This window comes from Echinops telfairi, unplaced genomic scaffold, assembly GCF_000313985.2.
Source record: "Echinops telfairi isolate 266 unplaced genomic scaffold, ASM31398v2 ScPeMD7_23;HRSCAF=83, whole genome shotgun sequence".
NCBI classification, from domain to species: Eukaryota; Metazoa; Chordata; class Mammalia; order Afrosoricida; family Tenrecidae; genus Echinops; species Echinops telfairi.
The window spans coordinates 62,096,273-62,115,172 of NW_022103920.1; the positions used below are offsets into that span (position 1 = coordinate 62,096,273).

The 18,900-nt window shown below is 42.5% G+C and overlaps 1 protein-coding gene across 6 annotated transcripts in view; it reads left to right on the plus strand.

Annotated features, from left to right (window-relative positions):
* The window catches only part of DYNC1I1 (dynein cytoplasmic 1 intermediate chain 1), a 321,188-nt gene that overhangs the window by 238,084 nt on the left and 64,204 nt on the right, over nucleotides 1-18,900 (plus strand). For all 6 annotated transcript variants that reach the window (XM_004702674.2, XM_004702676.2, XM_004702675.4 and 3 more), the window contains 4 exons: nucleotides 3,503-3,649; nucleotides 7,865-7,978; nucleotides 11,085-11,218; nucleotides 17,937-18,081. In XM_004702674.2, the coding sequence (XP_004702731.1) occupies nucleotides 3,503-3,649; nucleotides 7,865-7,978; nucleotides 11,085-11,218; nucleotides 17,937-18,081 (540 nt within the window). The remainder of the gene's footprint in view (nucleotides 1-3,502; nucleotides 3,650-7,864; nucleotides 7,979-11,084; nucleotides 11,219-17,936; nucleotides 18,082-18,900) is intronic.

The window sequence follows — 18,900 nt, forward strand, 5'->3', positions numbered from 1 at the left end:
GGGGTCAGGCCATATCTGGCTAGGACCGGCGCCTGGTCCATTCTCTTCGTGTATTCCTCCTCATTTTACATTGCTCCTCTGATTTGGCCTGTCCTGATGGGGGCTGTATGCCCATTCTAGTTCTGTGGAGACACAACCAACACTCTCCCCCCTGCCCCCCGCCCCGTGGGCCAGTGCCCTGTTCCTTCTGTGCCACCAACCCAGTCTCTCCCCACCCTGTTTCTCCCTCCACCCATTGATATTTTTGTTTAATAAAGATTTTTATGATTTTGAAGGCAATCCCTTTTTATTTACCCTCATATAGATAAAGGGGCTGCAAAATGTTTGTGGAGAAATTCTGTTATCTCTAATTCCACTTTTATATGAACCCCCTTGATGCCCCCTTTGTGTGTGTGTGTGTGTGTGTACAGATACATAGATATGCAGTCATACACACATTTATATTTATATGTGTACACACGTATATAAATATCGCCTAGAGAGTCCCTCGATGAAGCAAATGACGTTAACCAAATGATTGAGGTTTTGGTTCACCTAGAGACAGACACCTCAAAAGAAAGGCCCGCTTCTGAAAGATGCCCCCTCAGAAACCCAACAGAACACACTCCTCTTCAGATGCAGATGGAGTGACCATAAGTCAGAAGCAACTGGATAGCAACCCATCGATTATACACACAAGTATAACATATATGTACCTTCATATGTTGAACATAAAAAGTAGTGGAACTGATGATCACAGAACCACTTCTTTGTTTCCAATTTTCCAAATATAAAATGCAAATGAATAGAGATACTTATTGATCCTAGTGGAGATACTATATGGATTGATTCGCAGCAAAATACAGTAGGCACTGATGGTAGATCTCTTGTGGTCCAAGGCATTATTTTGTTTTAACTAGAATTTGACTTTTTAATCACATTTAAAGACAATTTTTGAATTTGAGATGGAGAGCTTTTGTGACACATGGAAGTTTCTTAAGTGATCTAGTTCATACTTAATTGTGGGTTGGTGTTTGGTGAATGAATGAAAGGAGAATAAATGCATGGATGAATGAATGAACAAACAGATAGATTTTGGGTAGAGTTCTGACCTGGTGGAATAGATTGTTAAAAAAAAAAGCAACTGATTGTCATCTTCGTATTTGAGTTATATAGAAATATCTGCCCCGTTTTCCTCCAGTTTACTCTCTCAACAAACTGGAAAAGATTTGGGATGGTATTTGTTGAGATTTAACGGAAACACAGAAGCAATCAAGTGGTTGAATTTTTAAATTGAATGGCCTTCCATTATCCATATTGATTTGTGCTTTGGTAAATTAAATTCTTGATACCACCTGGTTAATTTTAAGTCTTTCTGAAGCTTTAGAAAAATGTTTCCAACATAACTCAAGCAGCATAAGAATTTCATCCATTGAAAACTAAGAAACATTTCTGTGGGCTGTGTAAAACAAGAAGCTGACCCGCATTATGTTCTTTCTCTCTTTTTCACTTCAGTATCATTATTGAGAGTTGCTCTTGAGTTTTATGAAAACCAGATTGGAGCATGATGTATGTTCTCCATCCAGTCATGTTCATGGCATTGAGACTGAAAATCATTCAAACTAAAAAAACATGACTACAAAATACAGCGTCTATTCCTTAGAGCAGCTGAGAACTGTTTCTTACCAGGGAAACCTTAAGCTGATAGTAAATCTGATTTGTTTGTTTCCTTTTAGAAATGGAAGCTTAGCTTACCCGTCAGAAAGAGAACATATGTATTTCTCCGATTACTTTTCTATTTTGCAACTTTATCATTTTCAGCCTTTATTCTCTCACGTGTTTGTTTAGAGAGCTGTGATTTCTCACTGTTGCCCACAGGGAGTGAAAAATCAAACTGTTATGAATGTCATTCAAGACCTTCTCTTGTCTAACCCAGGCTGCCTCCTCAGACACATGTCCTTTCCCCCACTTCTCTCAGGCAGGCTCCTGTTCAGCCAAACCCCACTACGGGCCATTTGGTTTCTGTGTTCTGTGTTCCCATTGTCCTGCTTCTCAGGAATCCCTGCTTGTTCTTGCTTTCACTTGGCGGATGTTCCGCATACAGCTCAAGGCATAATAAATCGAGTGAGGCCTTTCTAACTATCCCACCGCGTCACCTCCCCTCTCCCTCCTCCCTGCATGACATGCACATACCTGCACACACATGGATACATACAAGTGTGCTCCCATGATTTAGTCACGACATGCACCACACCCAGTACTACTACCTGGCTCTGTGGGTGGTGTCCTGCACGGAAATGCCTCACCCAGGGGACCAATGAAAACGAAGTTCTGTTTCCTCTCCACCTGTCCAGGTTGTGCACCTACTCACAGGACCGATCTGTGAGGGTGACACCATTTTCACACAGAGGCGCCATGTGAGCTAGCAGCAGCTCTCTTCAGCCTGGTCACATGTCTTGCATTCCCCTCCTAGGGTCACTGTGAGTCAGCATGAACTCAGTGGCAGTGACCTGGGTCTGGTTGGGGTTAGTAGGGCGTAAACTTGTTGAGGACAGTGACCAGGCTTACATTGCCACCAGGTCTGGAACAATCCCTTCTTGAGTACCAGTGAATATTCAGTGGTTGCCAAATGGAATGGAATTGAAGGAAGATATATTTATTTCTTACATTACTTTAGCTTCTAGATACAAATATGCAGAATACTGCAAACATCCAAATGTGCTTCTTAATGGATGGATTCTAAGTGCATCGTGTTTCTGCCTCAGCTAAACATTGCCCTCCACAATGGAGTGCCCAGTAGTCTTTTGTGGCATTTCAGAAACCACATGTGTGATACTATGACGGACTATGGCAGAGTTGGACTGAAATCCATTTCTGACTACTTGTTAAAAATAAGCAAAGGATAACATTCAGAATCATCTGAAGTGGGCAGGGTGAAGGTCAGGGAGAATGCCTCTGGGAGGTGTGGAACCTTGGGAGGAACCAGTTGGCTCAGTCTGAGGTCAGGGCACTTCCTAGAAGTCTACATTAAGCCCAACAAAAAAACAGTGCTTGGTCTCCAAATCCTCAAAGCTAAAGTTCCTCTGGCCTTGCCAGCATGTACATCATATAACTTGATGCGCTCATGCCCTCAACATCAAGCCTCCGTTTGTAGAGACTTCAGTAGAGAATTGATATTAGCTTGGTTGCATTTCTACTGATGAGTGGGAAATGCCCATAAATCAGGCTGTACAGACCACAGAACAATGATGTACGTAGCACGGGTTTTATGCCTATTTGATGACATGGCCAAGACTTCAAATTCCATGTCCCCAGGGAAACCATTGGCCAATCTCTTGTCCTTATATCTGTATACAAATACTGGTGGGATGATTAACTATACCCTTCATTCTAGTTTGAAGCTGCCTCAGGATGTGTTGAATTTAAGAGATGCACAGCTCTCTTAAATACAAGATACAAGAGCTCGGAGAATGATTCGATGGTGCTCAGAAACTCCCTCTCTCTTCTTCCTTCTTTCCCTCAGTCCTCGGTGATGTCTGTCTGCTTCGCCCGCTTTCATCCAAACTTGGTGGTTGGTGGGACTTACTCCGGCCAGATTGTCCTGTGGGACAATCGTAGTCATCGGAGGACACCGGTGCAGCGCACACCTTTGTCAGCTGCTGCCCACACGGTAAGTGGGATCGTTGCCAAGTCTCTGCCAGGGGGGGTGGGGGGTGGGGTCCCAAGTCCCAAGTGTAGACATAGCTTAACTCAAAAAAGTATGGATTTTGCCAGTGGCTCCAAATTACAAATTACCCCCCCCAAAAAAGCAAACATTTCTGCCAAGTTGATTCTGACTTACAGAGACCCTGAGGGACAGAGTGGAACTACTCCCTCGGGGTTTCCAAGTTTTACTATTTACAGAAGTAGACCACCACATCTTTCACTGTAGAGCATTTGGGGGCTCAAACGCCAGGCCTTTCAGTTCGCAGCCCAGGACTTAATCACATGCCACCAGCATTCCTAGCTCCAAGTTAGAAGTGTCGATTCTATGGGGATTTTATTCTGACTGATTAAAATAAAGCTGAGACAAAACAGGTATAGGAACTGCTGGACTTTGAGAAATCTCTTAATAGTTTACAATGTTTAATGTGTAGAAAGTTCTGTTTAGATGACCCAAAGGCCACTGTATATTAAAAATATAGAAGGATGGAGACACATTAGCCATTGGGAAGAGGCATATGTGGAATTATTTCCCTAAAGAACCCCTTCACATGTGCTTTATTAGCTGCAAAGCTATAGTTTCAGGTAGACCATCTAGAAGAGCCAGCATTTCATGTCTAGAGATTTTATAAGACTTCTATGATTGGTGATTCGAAAGAGTACTGTGACTTTAAATGCTGGAATGTGTGGCTTAAGTCTCAATGGAAAGTCTACTGTGACAATATAATCTATAGGGTTAAAAGTCAACATCTCCAAACCATTACTTATAATTTAGTGGGAGAGGTTGAGGATAGTGTGCATAGGACAACTACACTGTCATTTCCTTTAAGAGAATGATAGGTGTATATGGCAATTGTTAGAAGAAACAAGAAGACAAGCGTGTCTCCAGCAATCTTTGCTACCTTGACATACAGGGTAACTGATATTCTCTCTCTGAAATGCCAAATGATGCCCATGGATACAGCTCTACCATTGTTTCTAGTTTCCTTAATGTGGTTTCTGCATGTTTCATCTATAGACCTCAAAACCATTCTGCCTTGAAAAATGATTGCTAGTTGCCTTCGCTAACACCATGAGGAGGCAAACCCTTCCACTCTTGTAAGATTGACAATAGGAAATGACAAATACCAAGTCAACCCTAATTCTGATTGACTTGGGCTGCAGAAACCTGCAGGTGGAACTAGTTCTTGGGAATCTTAGAAAATTGCTCTTGCATACCCCATTTCTCCAAACTAATAACAGAAAATTGCACCCCTGGAGAAGGAGGATTTGATTCAGGTGTTTGCTCAAATAGTGTCAAACTACTTCTGGGCTCGATGTAGATGTCTGATATGCTTAGCTGAGCATGCCTCAGAAACCTCAGATACACAGATATCGATATGTAAGTATATGGACGTGGGTACATCTCTCTCTATACTAGATCACTTAGCAGTGACTCTTGAGGAAGAAGCCAAATCCTAGAGCTTCCTTTTTTTTTTATTAGCTTTAAGTATAATCATCACAACTAACGTCCTATTCTAATCAAACTGAGTAACATTATTTGTTAGTAAATACTTGGGAACACAGCCCCACCCCACCCCACTGTGCTATGTTTAGTCTAATCCACCGCTAAAAATGTAGCACCCCCTTTTTGATGGTCTTGCAGCATCCACTGTTGCTTGGCTGATTGGTACCAGGATCCAAAAGGAAAATGAGGCCCACCGCAGATTACTAACTAATTTCCTTTCACACCCACCACACACATGCATTTGGGACAGCAGGAAATCATAATTAAAACAAAGTCCTCTGCCACACAGTAAGTTTATTTCTGAAATAAATAAAAAACAGCCTGGCATCTATGCTGGAAAATGAGATGTGCTGTTGCTGTTTTCTTTCTTTCAAATAGCGTGTGTGTGTGTGTGTGTGTGTGTGTGTGTGTGTGTGTGTGTGTATGTATGAGTATACAGAGAGGTTTCAAAAAGTGCATGGAAGATGGAGTGTAAAGATAATGGAATGTTCTGTGAACAAGTCCCCCTTGTACCAACCAAAGTGCCTGCTTCTGTTCCTCTGGTTTCTTTACATCTCTCTTCTTTTAAACCAACTTTTATTACTCATAAAAGTACAGGCCTGTGGCACTGATTAAAGCCAGGGCGGAGGAAATGCACACAGTCCTTCTTTAAGCATTTAGCTCTATACATTTCTCTAGACCTGCCTTTTTTCCCTGTTACGCCCTTAGGGATCCAAATCCATTAAGATTTTCGTGGTTTATGTTTAAGGTTCACAGAAAAAGCCCCATTGAACTCTTGCTGGGAAAACTAGGTAGGTTTGGGGATCGTGATAATATATGAACCCTGCTTTCCCCTTCTTTAGTTACTAAACTTGCTATCTTTAGGTGGGAAATTGTTTCAGGCATGCTTCTATTTGATTTTTACTTCAGGACTTGAGCTCACATACTATTTCAGGTTGCACATACACCAGAGCTTGGATAAGAATGCTGTCTGTAGTTCCCAGCAAATCGGTCTGTTTGACATACGGAGACATCCTTAGAAGAACATTTTCAGATCTCTGCTTCCTTTGCTACTGTGCAGGCCCACTGATGCTGAGCCATTGGGAAGTTCCCACAGAAACATGCTGGGGAAAGATGCCAGGGCTTAGCTGACCGTCTGTCAGCATGGATGAAAAAACGGATGTACTTGCCAATGAACGAATATTGTCTTAGACTGAATTAATAGAGGCATCTTTTCTTATACATGAGAAGTGACCCTTCAGGGCTACCCAGATTTCTACATTTTTCTCATTAGAAAATTAGTAGAAGATTGTATGTCATGCCCAGAACTTTAAAAGAAATGGAGACAAAGCAGAGTGCATTCAAAAGAGATTGATCAGAATGTGGAATGTATTGAAAGCCAAAGCACCCAATGACTAGTTGAAAAAACAGGCAATGGTTCATTTCCACAAGACAAGACTCAGGGGCAATATAAAAAAATCTATAGACATTCAAAACTCTCTTGTTTGGACTTGATCCTAGTGGGTAATAAACTCAAAGTACTTGCTTGAACTTTCTTGATCTCTGCTGGGTAAAAGAATAACTATAAATGAATACTAAAATGGGTCATCCTTAAAAAAAGGTGTTTAAGTGGAATTTGGACCCACTTTTTGGTAGAGGCAGATGATTAGCTGCGTTATATGATTATTAGGGTTCTTTCTGACCAGAAGTTTATGGCTTAATAATAGTTTGATAACCAACCTTCATAAAGTATCAACTTTCCAATATTAAAGGTTGTTTCTTTGTCGCTGTGGCGAGGTATGATGGACAGTTACTCATCAGACATAAGACTTGGACTCTCGGCTATTTGCACAGAGAAGCGTCAAGTCAGTTGTGGTTTGGCCACTGATGGCTAAGCGGCCTGAAATCTAACCCTAATTACTGCTAGGTTCTGCTTATGCTAACCTTTCATTTAGTATTTAATGTGCAGCTGCACATGATTTTAGCATATCATGTAGGATTCTGCCTAGTGGGATTACCTACTTAGAGTTCTGACAGAAGGTTAGAGCATCTTGCTTACAGTTCCTGGGATATAAAAATGACCTTTCTCGAAGCTCTGGCCAAATGTAAGCCTCAATAAATAATATTTTGAAAAGCAAATCTACCCTAAGTTTTGCAATAACATAGAAGACCCCAATTTGGGCCTCACGAGGTTGGTTGTGCCAATTTCATTGTGCGTAAATCAAAGAGCCTGACGGATTCTCATCTCTTTTTTAATTTAAAGAATCCTAATCAATGTTTGGCACTGTGACTGTGGTGCCTTTAGCCCTGACGTGAGCAACACCTCTTCCATAGTACTCTCCTTTTGAAGACTCCTTTCCCAGTCAGTCATATTGAGCTCAGAAGCCTAAGTGTGTGGTGACAACTCACTCAAGTCATCTGCATGCACCTCTCAGGGCTGCTCATGCCCCTCATGCCCATTTGCTCTGGTTCTTGCTTGAAGTTCCATTGCTTTGCATCTGGCTGAGCAAGAGGAAGTGCTGTAAGCATTTCCATCACTGTGTGGTGCTGCGAGAGCTTTTAGAAAGAAAACAGGTTCATGTCAAAAGTGTCAATGGACCCCAGGCTTGTGTTATTGTCGCCAAAGGTGTTTGACACTCACGTGTAAGCATTTCCTCTTGGACCCGTGCCTGACCTTTCATGTTTATGTTTTCACAGCATCCTGTATACTGTGTGAATGTTGTTGGGACCCAGAATGCTCATAACCTCATCACTGTCTCTACCGATGGCAAAATGTGCTCCTGGAGCCTGGACATGCTCTCCACTCCCCAGGTGGGTTTGTTTCCCCGTCCATCGGGCGCATCCTGATTACAAGAAATACCTGCCTGCTGGCACGTAGTTCCTAAAAGCCGCACATCCTATGGGAGCTAAAACCAGTGGATGCACTTGAAAGAGTGGGGCCTTCTTTCAGCAGTCGCCTCTGGAAGCCAAAACCCATTTCCTTTACCACAAATCATGTAATTAGTGTAATGCGTTAATGCTTAGGTCAGTTTCAAGTGAAAATGAAATAATCCATTTGAAAGCATAGTGATTATGGCAGTTGCCTGTGGTATGAATTGTACTGCTTTGTTAAACAAATGCACACGAGGTTGGGGCTGAGCAGAGCAGTCCCTCACCCATCCTTGCCCTGGGGGAAAGGTACCTGGGCCAAGGAGACATCCAGGCCGGGCTTGCATCTGTAGCCGGGACAGCAGGCGGCGGTGTGCGTGAAGCCCTGGTCAAACCATCGGGTCTTCCCACTAGTCGGTTCCTGCCACTCCTCCCTCAACAAATGAGAAGTCAAAAATGAAAAAGTTCCCAAGTTTCCAAACCACGACTGATTACAGTAATTGAAATCAAACAAAGGGGTAGACATGGAGGAAACCTTTGGAGAGGCATCTTAAATCCCAACCACATTACACGTGTGTACCCGTATGCACACAGAGACCAGCACACACACACACGGGTACACAGTTTTCCCCAGTTCTTTTGGGGGCAGGGACGGGAGAGGACGCGGACCTCCAACTGCGGCTGTGGCCTTGGGAAAAACAGAGTCATTTTAAAGAGCATTGCAAAAGAAACGTTAAAACGTTTTAATTTTGCCTGCCTATTCCTTTTCCTCGATGAATGACATATTTTCACAGTTTTAGGAGACATTACAGCTTCCAAACACATTAGGAAACATGTAAACTATAAAAAACATCTTTCTTAAGCCTTCACAGAAGGATTCTTAACTGAAGAGAGAGAGAGAGAGAGCAGTAACCAATAAGCTGCTGACAATTTACATTTCTCGGTTGTTAACAATGGAATATTGCCACACTTGTGTTCTCGGTGAGGGTGTCTATAGCGGCTCGGAGGCCCGTTCCCCAGTTCTCCACGTGCTCTTTCGCACACGGCGGCGCAAACGGGGCATTCTCATCACGCTCCTCCATCCGTCTGTCCGTCCGGCTGCTCCTCACAGGCCCTGGCTGTGCTGGTCTTTACCATGGGCCAGGCCCAGGGGTGGCTGGGGGTCTTTTATGGCCTTGTCCACATTCTCAGCAATGTGTTGCTTCCTTTTAAAAGCCTGGGGATGATAAACAGACCTAAGAGAGAGCCCTCTATGTACCGATGTTTAATTGCCCATTCTGCTGACTAAACATGCATTTATTTAGGTTAAAACCAGTCCCACAGGAGCTACCGGCACATTTTTATGAGCCTTTTCCATGCCCACAGATGCCCGTTACGAACGGAGTTAGAGAGCCCCATGGCATGGCTTCTGTCGAGGGCAGAGAGGAGGAGGGGCATCTGGCAGTTGCCCTGGGCCCCTTTTCCCAAGAGGGAGAGCAAAAGACTTTCCAAAACACGGCAGAGAATTTAAAGCAGGCACCCAAACAGATGCCTGTACACCAGTCTCCACTGCCACATGATTGCCAATCTGCAGACAGATGGGTGAACAAGATGTTATATATATATAAATAAAATAGGATTTTATTCAGTCATAAGCCCTGATACCTGCTGCAACATGGATAAACCTTGAAAACATCATGTTGTGTGAAATCTCAAACACAAAAAGGCAAGTTATTTGCACTAGAATACTCAAACCCATAGAGAAACCAAGCACCTCAGTGATTACTGGGGGTTCAGGGAATAGGGGAATTATTGCTTAAGGGCATTATAATTTTATTATAATTTTGTTTGGGGTGATGAGAAACTTGTTGGAACTAGAGCGTGGAGCTGTTTGTAGCACATGGTAAATGTAATTGGTATTTTTGACTTGTACGCATACTCAAAATCAAGTAAAACTCACTGCTATTAAGTCCGTTCTGATTCATAGAACTGTTTGCATAAGGGTGATTGACGTGGTGACCTTTTTGTTGGATGTTTTACTGCAATGAAATTTAAGAGATACGATGTAGGCATACTTTCAGTGATGGAGACTAGTGCATGTCCCAGTTTCCTATGCTCTATTGTCATCCCAGCCCTTTCTTTAGTGCTGACACTGATATGGTCACTACTTGGCGTCTGACTTGCTGCCAACAGCCTGTCACGTGACTGACCATGTTGTCTGTACTGCAAGGGGCTTTCAATTTATTGACTTTTCGGCTAGAGGACTGGCTTAATTATTTGTACAAGAAAGGCTGAACTATAATCATATGGTATCCCAGAATGATATCTTTAATTATTTTAGATGCCCAAGATAGGCCATTTTATCTAAGTAGCCAAAAATGCTCAAAGTCATTAGTCATGCTTAAATACTCTTTAACCTAATACAGCGGTATGCCTTTGAAAACATACCCGAGTTCCCAATGTAAGAACTGATTTCATAGTAAACACCCTCATTCTAAATTAAAGACATGTTTAAGCACAGCTCTTCGCAGGTTCATCGGCCATACTGCCAATGACTGCCCTTCGTGAAACTGGGGCCCAGTTGACATCTGTCCTCTATGATCTGAGTGGCAACTTTCTGGTTTTAGTCCACAGAGGACCCACTGCTGCTTTGAGAAATGTGCTTACTACATCTGATATTAAAACATGTGCATTCTCATGAACGATTGGTTTGGAAAATGTTTGTAAATACAGGGGTATTGTGTGTTTTATTAAAGCCTGGGGCTGACAAGTGTAACCATTACAGCATTATCTTTAGTTTCTGCACCATTAGTTTCAAAATTCTCACCTGTCATCTCGGCCCGACTGACGAAGCAGCAGCACACGCTGATGAAATCCAGCCGGCCTGAAACCAGAGATACACAGAAGCATGAATGTCAGGGCAGTAACGCGTGGTTGCTGGCACAGCCGGGGTCTTTTGTAACGCTGTGTGAAAAGCAAACAGACGATTTGGCCAAATGAGTTTTCCATGCTATCTTTGGCATGGCAAGGAGTTGACAGATGGAAATGTAACCAGGTCGTGTTTTGGTAGGAGAGCATGGAGCTGGTGTACAATAAGTCCAAGCCTGTGGCTGTTACCGGAATGGCTTTCCCAACAGGAGATGTCAATAACTTCGTGGTGGGCAGCGAGGAGGGCACAGTCTACACGGCTTGTCGTCATGGAAGGTGATGTTCTGTTTTCTTACTTTTGACATGTTGCTTGTTTGGGGACGTCTGTTATCACTTTCTGCAGAGTAACCACCTTTCGTTCTGAGAAGGGCATTTCGGAGGAAATGCAAAGCCCAGCTTGAGTCTTCCTTGCCTGAAGCATGCCTCTGCCTGGCACGTTTTTATTTCATCTCTCCTTTCCAGTTACCATCGGGTCAGCTTCGACTCCTGGCATCCCATGGTGTCAGTAGAGAGAGCTGAGCCCCAACAGGTTTTCAGTTCCTTCCTTTTTCCACCAGTAGATCACAAGGGCTTTCAGCTGAGGCACCTCTGGGAACTTAAAATGGTATTAGCAGCCAAGTAATTGACCATTTCTACCACCGAGCTCACTCTTAGCATTGGAAACGCCAACTCAAGGGGACCCTGTAGAAGACAGACTGGAAGCACCTTGTGGTTCTTTCTCTCTCTCTGCCATTGAGTTGGTGCTGACTCATAGAGACCCTATAGGACAGGGTAGAACTGCCCTTGTGAGTTTCCAGAAACCATAACTGTTTAGGGCAGTGGAAAGCCTTTTATCTCTACAAGGAGTAACTGGTCATTTCAGATGACACACCTTGCGGGTCACAGCCCAACATGTAACCACTGTGCTACCAGGGCGCCTTTTACCCCTTTAAGCAGAGACTCATCTTTCTCCCATCAAGCACTTGTTGGGTTCAAACTGCTGGCTTTGTGGGTAGCAACCCAACTTGTAGCCTCCTCTGGTTACCCATTTGCAAATCTTTGATGGTTCACATTGCCTCCAGGAAAACTTTCCAAGCTTCTCAGCACATTGCCGACCCTGATTCTCTGGCCTCTCTCAACCTCCTCTCCTTCGGGCTCCAGCACATACCCATCAGGGATAGCAGTCCCCAGACATTGCTTATCCAGCCTCATCTCTCTCTTTCCTCTCACAAGCTAGCCTTTCTGCCGTGTAGGTTCGCATCCTCCTGGCACAGAGGCTCTGCACTTGAAGGCCTTTCCTGATCTCTGGGGATGGGAGAGGAGACAAAGACACAACTTTCTTCTTTATGGCCACATCGAAGGTTCACTCCTCCTAATCATTCAAAGCAGATTCGTGAAGAGCCTGCCTAGATCCTTGAGGTTATGACAGGAGAGGGTGGAGGAAAATGAGATGCTAATAATAATGGCTACAAGAATGGAGGAAATGATCTAAAATTTGACTGTTGTGATGATCACACAACTCTTTCTTAATATATTGAAATCATTAAATTGCATCATAAAGGATTATAAAAAGAACCTGTCAGGTGTTAGACACCATCGGAAGGATCTAGAAAGCAGCAAGACAGACATGAATGAGATGAAAATTAAAAGCTCCACGCCCCGGTCTAGTTGAAGGGGAGTCCCGGAAGAGTAGTGGCTACTAGAGGAGGAAGGACAGGGCTTTCTGTCCCCTTTAAAAAAAAATTAAAAAAAGCAGAGTCTTGGAAGCTTGCAGCGGCAGTTCTGCCTTATCCTATGGGGTCATTATGAACTGGCATCAGCTGGCTGACAGTGAGCTGGGGTTTTGGTTTAATTCCAGTTGGGGAAACTCAGTGGCATAGTGATTATACATTGGGCTGCTAACTACAAACAACAAAGTCAGCAGTTCAAGACTAGCAGCAGCTTTGTGGGAGAAAGATGAGGCTTTCTACTCATGGAGAGTTACAGACTAGAGAACCCAGCCTAACACAGGCACCATCGTTTAAATGAGGAACAGAATAGCCATGCCATCTGGTAGCTGGATATGAACTGAGGTGGCAAGATGTGGATGAATTACATGAATGCCAAACGGACAAGTGAACACTGTGTTTTCTAAAGCTAAATGGAAGTTTACAACTCAGGAGAATAAGTATGCATTTGGGAGTGAACTGTGTTTCCTAGAAATATATATTAACTTGACTAAGTGCTGATATTAAGTGGTTTGGATGTTACGTATTGATATAAATTTGTTAGTTTTATAATCATACAATCATCCCTCTGGTGTGATCTGATATGAGCAGTCAGTCAGTTGTATAAGGATTAGAATGGGTTACAACACCCTTCATCAGGTCACAGGCCTGATTGGATGAAAGGGGAGTTCCCCTGCAGTGTGGTCTGCTTCACTTTTGATTTATTTTATAATGGTGAGAAGAAAGTAGAAAAGGAGGAATCCTCCTGTTATCAAGAAAGAAAAAACAGAAATGGAGTTTGCCCTTTAGACCTGGGGTCCTTGTACCAAGAAGCTCCTAGATCAAAGGGAAGTTGATCGACATAGACCATCCCCTAGAACCAACATACAGATAAAGACACACACACACACACCCCTGATTTGGTGATCTGAACCCACATGGGATTGCAGCCTTGGGCTCCCACATAGAATCACTATGAGTTGGAATCGACTCGATAGCATTGAGCTTGGGTTTGGGGTTATTCTAGTTGGGGATGAATGATAATAAATGAATGAAAAAAAAAATAAAATAAAATAATGAATGAAACAAGTAAATATTTAGTTTAAATGACGGTGCATGCTGTGGAGAAAACTGAAGTAGGAGAAGGCAGACAGGACTGTGTAGGCTCAGTTAGGTTTGCTACTTTCTAATTTTTGAAGTGGATGTTTCTGTCATTTGTCTCATTAAATTATTTTCACTTTGTCTTTCATTCCATGTCCAGCAGTGTCTGGCATATAAGTGAAGAGCAAAAATATGCATTTAGGAAATACAGAAACGACTATATCCACATAATACAGAGACCTGTCTTAAGGCCCCTCTGCCTAGTCAGGGGAATTGGAGCAGTATGAGACGTATGAGGGAGCTCTAAAAAGTTTGTGGGAAAAATGGAATGAAAAGATAATGCAACTTTTCCACAAACTTTTTAAAACCCCTTCATCTAAGCCACCATGCAGTTTCCAGGTGATACAAGCTCTTGAGTTGCTTGAGAGATTAGCAAGTGGCCTCAGCAAACAGAGCCAGTCATTTGCAAGAGATCATGAAATGGCAAAGCCAGAGGCTACAGGTGGCTTCAGTCTTCGGAAAGATTCTCTGTGCTTAGCCTGTGGAAGGTCTCTTTCACCTCAGTAGCTCAGGTGCACCTGGTATTTTGTGCCTTTCTTCCACTTATCCCAGACAATGGACTAGTCTCAGTCAGGAACCACAACTTATTCCAAGTTCATAGCCCTGTGTCTCACAGGTCCATGCCCAAATACTCCGTCTTCATAAAAACTCACTAAAACCACACACAAGCGTTCTCAAACCATAAAAAAGATTGATAATATTGTTTGTTCATCCAAATACTTGCTGCATACCCACTTTGAGGAATTTGCTGAACACCCACATCGCTAGATGCTGTGAGGCATCTGAGCGTCATTCAGGATGTCTGCTGCCATCAAAAAGTTGATGGTGTAATTCCATGTGATCAGAAGTCAAGGAGGGATTACAATTAATCAGAGCCTAAATTGTGAGCACCCAGAGTGCAGAAGTCAATGGATGGCAATGAGAGTTCCAGATTTCTTTGTGAAACCACGTAAGAAATAAGCCCCCAGAGAACTTCCCGATCTGAAATTGAGGGACGGGAGGAAAGTGGTCACTAAGCAGAGTGCTAGGGATAGAGGAGTGTAGAAGGTCAAAGGCAGAAATCTGACCTGAACGGTTAAAACTTTGTCAGTAGATCCCCCTATGATACAGGCAGGACCTCATATGGTTTCCAAGATGTTCCATATTTTGGGTTTGTATTGTTTTGGGTTTGCATTGTTTTGATTTTTGTTTGTTCATATCAGGGTGTATCTCAGAGGTGTTATGTCATTGGAGGTCACCCTCTTGTAGTTGTGAACACCAGGATTGAGGCACTATCAGGACAGAACGTAGAATCAGGGTTTCCGGGAGACAGGCGTACAGGGATACAGTGGTGTTGAGGGGGCAAAAAGGAGAGAGTGTTAAGGAGTCTATGTAGAAAAAGAATTTTGGAAACTGATTGTGGTAGCAATTATACAGTTCTACTTGGCATGACTGAACTATGGAATTATATGATATGTTCATTACATCCAAGTTCATAATAAATTTTTTAAAAAAGAAATTGATGGTAGCTGAGAAGGTAAATGTACAGAGATTCGTAGGGCCGGTAGAAGGTTATAATTGGTACGAGGAACATGCAGAGGGCATAATGGGAAAACATGAAGTCACAGGTTTATCTCCATATTCACTAGACGCAGCAGGGCAGAGGTTTAAGTAAGTGAATCCAGGGGACTGCCTAGGAACTTAATGATCGCTCAAGGCTATAGAGCATGTTCATGGATTTTTCTCTTGGTATTTTTTTGTTGTCAGTTTCTCTAATGTGAATGTCCATCTAGTGCAGCAGTTCTCAACCTGTGGGTCACGACCCCTTTGGGGGTCAAATGATCCTTTCACAGAGGTCGCCCAATTCATAACAGTAGCAAATTACAGTTATGAAGTAACAATGAAAATAATTTTATGGTTTGGGGGTCACTACAATATGAGGAACTGTATTAGAGGGTCACGGCATGACGACGGTTGAGAACCGCTGATCAGGTGCATAAATTGTATGTCTTGTTCTTTACAAGCACAATCAGAATATGCCCTTTGGGTCCAAAAGAAGCGTGTCCTGACAAGTCCCACAGATAACTTGGCGTGGCCTTGATTTTGATTTTGGCATCGGTTCATCCAGCTGAAATATGCAGATCTTAGTAGAGTCATAAAGTAGCACAGATTTGGTCTCTAGCCATTTAAAATGAATTATCAGGCTAGAGGGCAGAGAGTAGAATTTCTTCTTTCCACCTAGCATGGCGAAGGTGCAAATACACTTCCATAAACTCAATGAGGTCCTTCTTTTTGCACCCTGTCAACCCTCTCAGGATACTGTTACGGGAAAGTGGACTCTTGCCAGGGGCCACTTCAAAGACAGTTCCCCGTGTGCGTTAGAATAAATCGCAGTGGTCACATGTAGAACTGCCCCTAGCAGTTGCACTGGGCTTAATTGTTGAGTGGCTTTTATACGGGATATATGCTGTAGCACTTTACACATAATTTCAAATGTTGCTCAGCACATTTGACATTTATTGGGGCTCTGGAAATCCAAATGCTTGAATAACTTAATTCCTCTTTGCTCCTAATGACATAATATTTACACAATCCCAGTGTATTTGTCATATTTATAAATGGATGTACATCATTTTATAAAATATAACATTTTGGGTATAGTTTATAAGATTTTTCTAACTGCATATGACTGCGTATAGACTATTATGTGATGCTCGTGAACTGGAAGCAATCCCAGCTTGGTTAAATAAGTTACTGGTGCCTGTGGGTGCCTTTTAGGGTGTGTATTACTCTCAAATGTGATTTTGTTTTAAGGCATGCGTGTTTCTTGTCCTTTGTTATTTTATTTAACAAATATTTAGCAAGTGACTTATAAGCATGTGGTCACCAAGGTAAGGTGCCTGCCTTTGTGGAATTTATATGTAGTGAATCTGTACCTCTCTCTTCTGTTTTCCATAAAGAGAACAGAACATTTTTCTCATTATTTTGAAGTTGCGCATATTATTTGGTTACAAAGTTACAAAGCTTTCAACAAAAATTGTGTTCTCAGGTATGTCAGCTTAATTTAAGAATTTCATTTAAAAGAATAAAAGACGATTCTGTCAAGGACGTGTGGAGTTTTATAGCCAATAGACTTTCCAAGTCAAGTTAAAATGGAGCATGTACAAAATATCAGAAATAGGATTTATCAATATGGGAGCATCTGAGAACTAGGTGCTTGTGTTTTCCATCAAAATAGCTGCCTCCACGATGACAGGACTTGAGGGATTCTGAAGAAAGATAAAATTTGGTACTAAACGCTGATGATTATTAGTATATCTGACATGGAAATGCAAAATCTCAGCAGGGGCATTTGTCTTAATTATGTAGTGTTGTTATCACAGAAATACTACAAGTGGATGACTTTAGCGAAAAGAAATTCATTCCCTTACAGTTTAAAAGACAAGTCTAAATTGAGGGGGCTCTGCAGAGGGAAAGCCTTCTGTTGGATCTGGAGGAAGGTTTCTGTCTCGTTTCAACATCTGGGGGCCCAGCATGCCTTGGACGTCTCTACGAGCCTTGGCTTCAATCATCTCCAAGGTCTAGGAGGTTCTCAGCACAGGGACCCCAGGTCCAAGGGACATGGTCTGCTCCTGGCTCGTCTTTCTTAGTGTTACTGAGGCCCCTCTTTCTCTGCTGGCTCCTCTGCTTTTACCTCTTACAGGGTGGTGAAGGGTAGTCACTCAGGATATACCCCACCCTGATCCTACCCCATGAACATAACAATCGTAATCTTTCCTTCTTTTCATGACCGAATCCTACCTTGTTTACATCACGGTCAACGCTCCCTGGTGAGACCATAACGAGAGGCATAAAGACTAGGATTTACAATCCATCATTACATGGAGGAGAATAAGATCTCACAGTGGAGGACAACCACATAATACTGGGAAACATTATTTCCCAGTGTTAAACAGCTAGCCAAGTTGACACATACCGTTCAATCCATGACAGGGACAAACTAGAATGAACCAGTTTGAAACCCCGCATTTCTGCTGTTGTTGATTCTTATGAATTATGGAAAAATAATCATGCAGAGATGAGTTTTTGTTTGTTGTTTAAAGCAATCACTGTTTTGCAAGGTCAATGAAATATTACTGAAATTCTGCTCTTCTGTGATCTTTGTGCAGCAAAGCAGGTATTGGTGAAGTCTTCGAAGGTCACCAAGGACCAGTGACGGGAATTAACTGCCACATGGCAGTGGGCCCAATCGACTTTTCACACCTGTTTGTCACATCATCATTTGACTGGACGGTTAAACTGTGGACCACAAAGGTAAGAACACTTGGGTTAAAATACTCAGGTATTAGATGGGGGAAAAGGATGCTTTTCATTCTCTGGAGATGCCTGTAGGCGGTAGCTACACCTGAGTCCTCTTCCAGGTGAGCTGACACTGGGAACTCATACAACCTATTGTTGAATCTGACCTGCCCCAGAGCTGATGTAGGCCTTACTTAGTTTACTTAACTTTAAATATTAAAAAGGTGATACTTGAAAACATTATAATGATGTATTAAATGTTTAAGATCAAATAGTAGTAAAGCTGAAGACCTCTTCCACCAATATTTCACCAACACTAACCTCCTCTCCACAGCTCATTGCCCTGCCTGCTCTCCTAGTCTCCCCAGGGGTAACCTCTGCTATCGTTTTAGTGTTCCTCTTCCAGACCTTCGGAGCATTTGTAGTCATTCGTGTGCGTCTATGGAAATACAAATGATTTTGAAGGTTTCAAGTTGATAAGTGCCACTATAATATTATGTTTTATAAATGCCATTCTGAAGACAGTGAACTTAATTAGAATATAGTTAATGTTGAAATGTAATCATTTTAACATGGCAAATGTTTTGTTATGAGTATGTCTACTCCACAGTAAAATAAGGTTTTACAGAAGGTTATTCTGACCTTGGTTAGAAGCCAAAGGCAAAAGAAAGACCCCATAGAAGGAAGATGTAGTGTCAAAGGTGAGAAGTGACGGTGGTTTATACTAGCAGGATGGGGCTGAGAGTTATAGGTGGATTTGAGAACCACTTAAGAGGGAAAGCCACAGAAATTGGCAGTGGATTTGATATAAGGGAGGTGAGAGAGGGGCTAAGA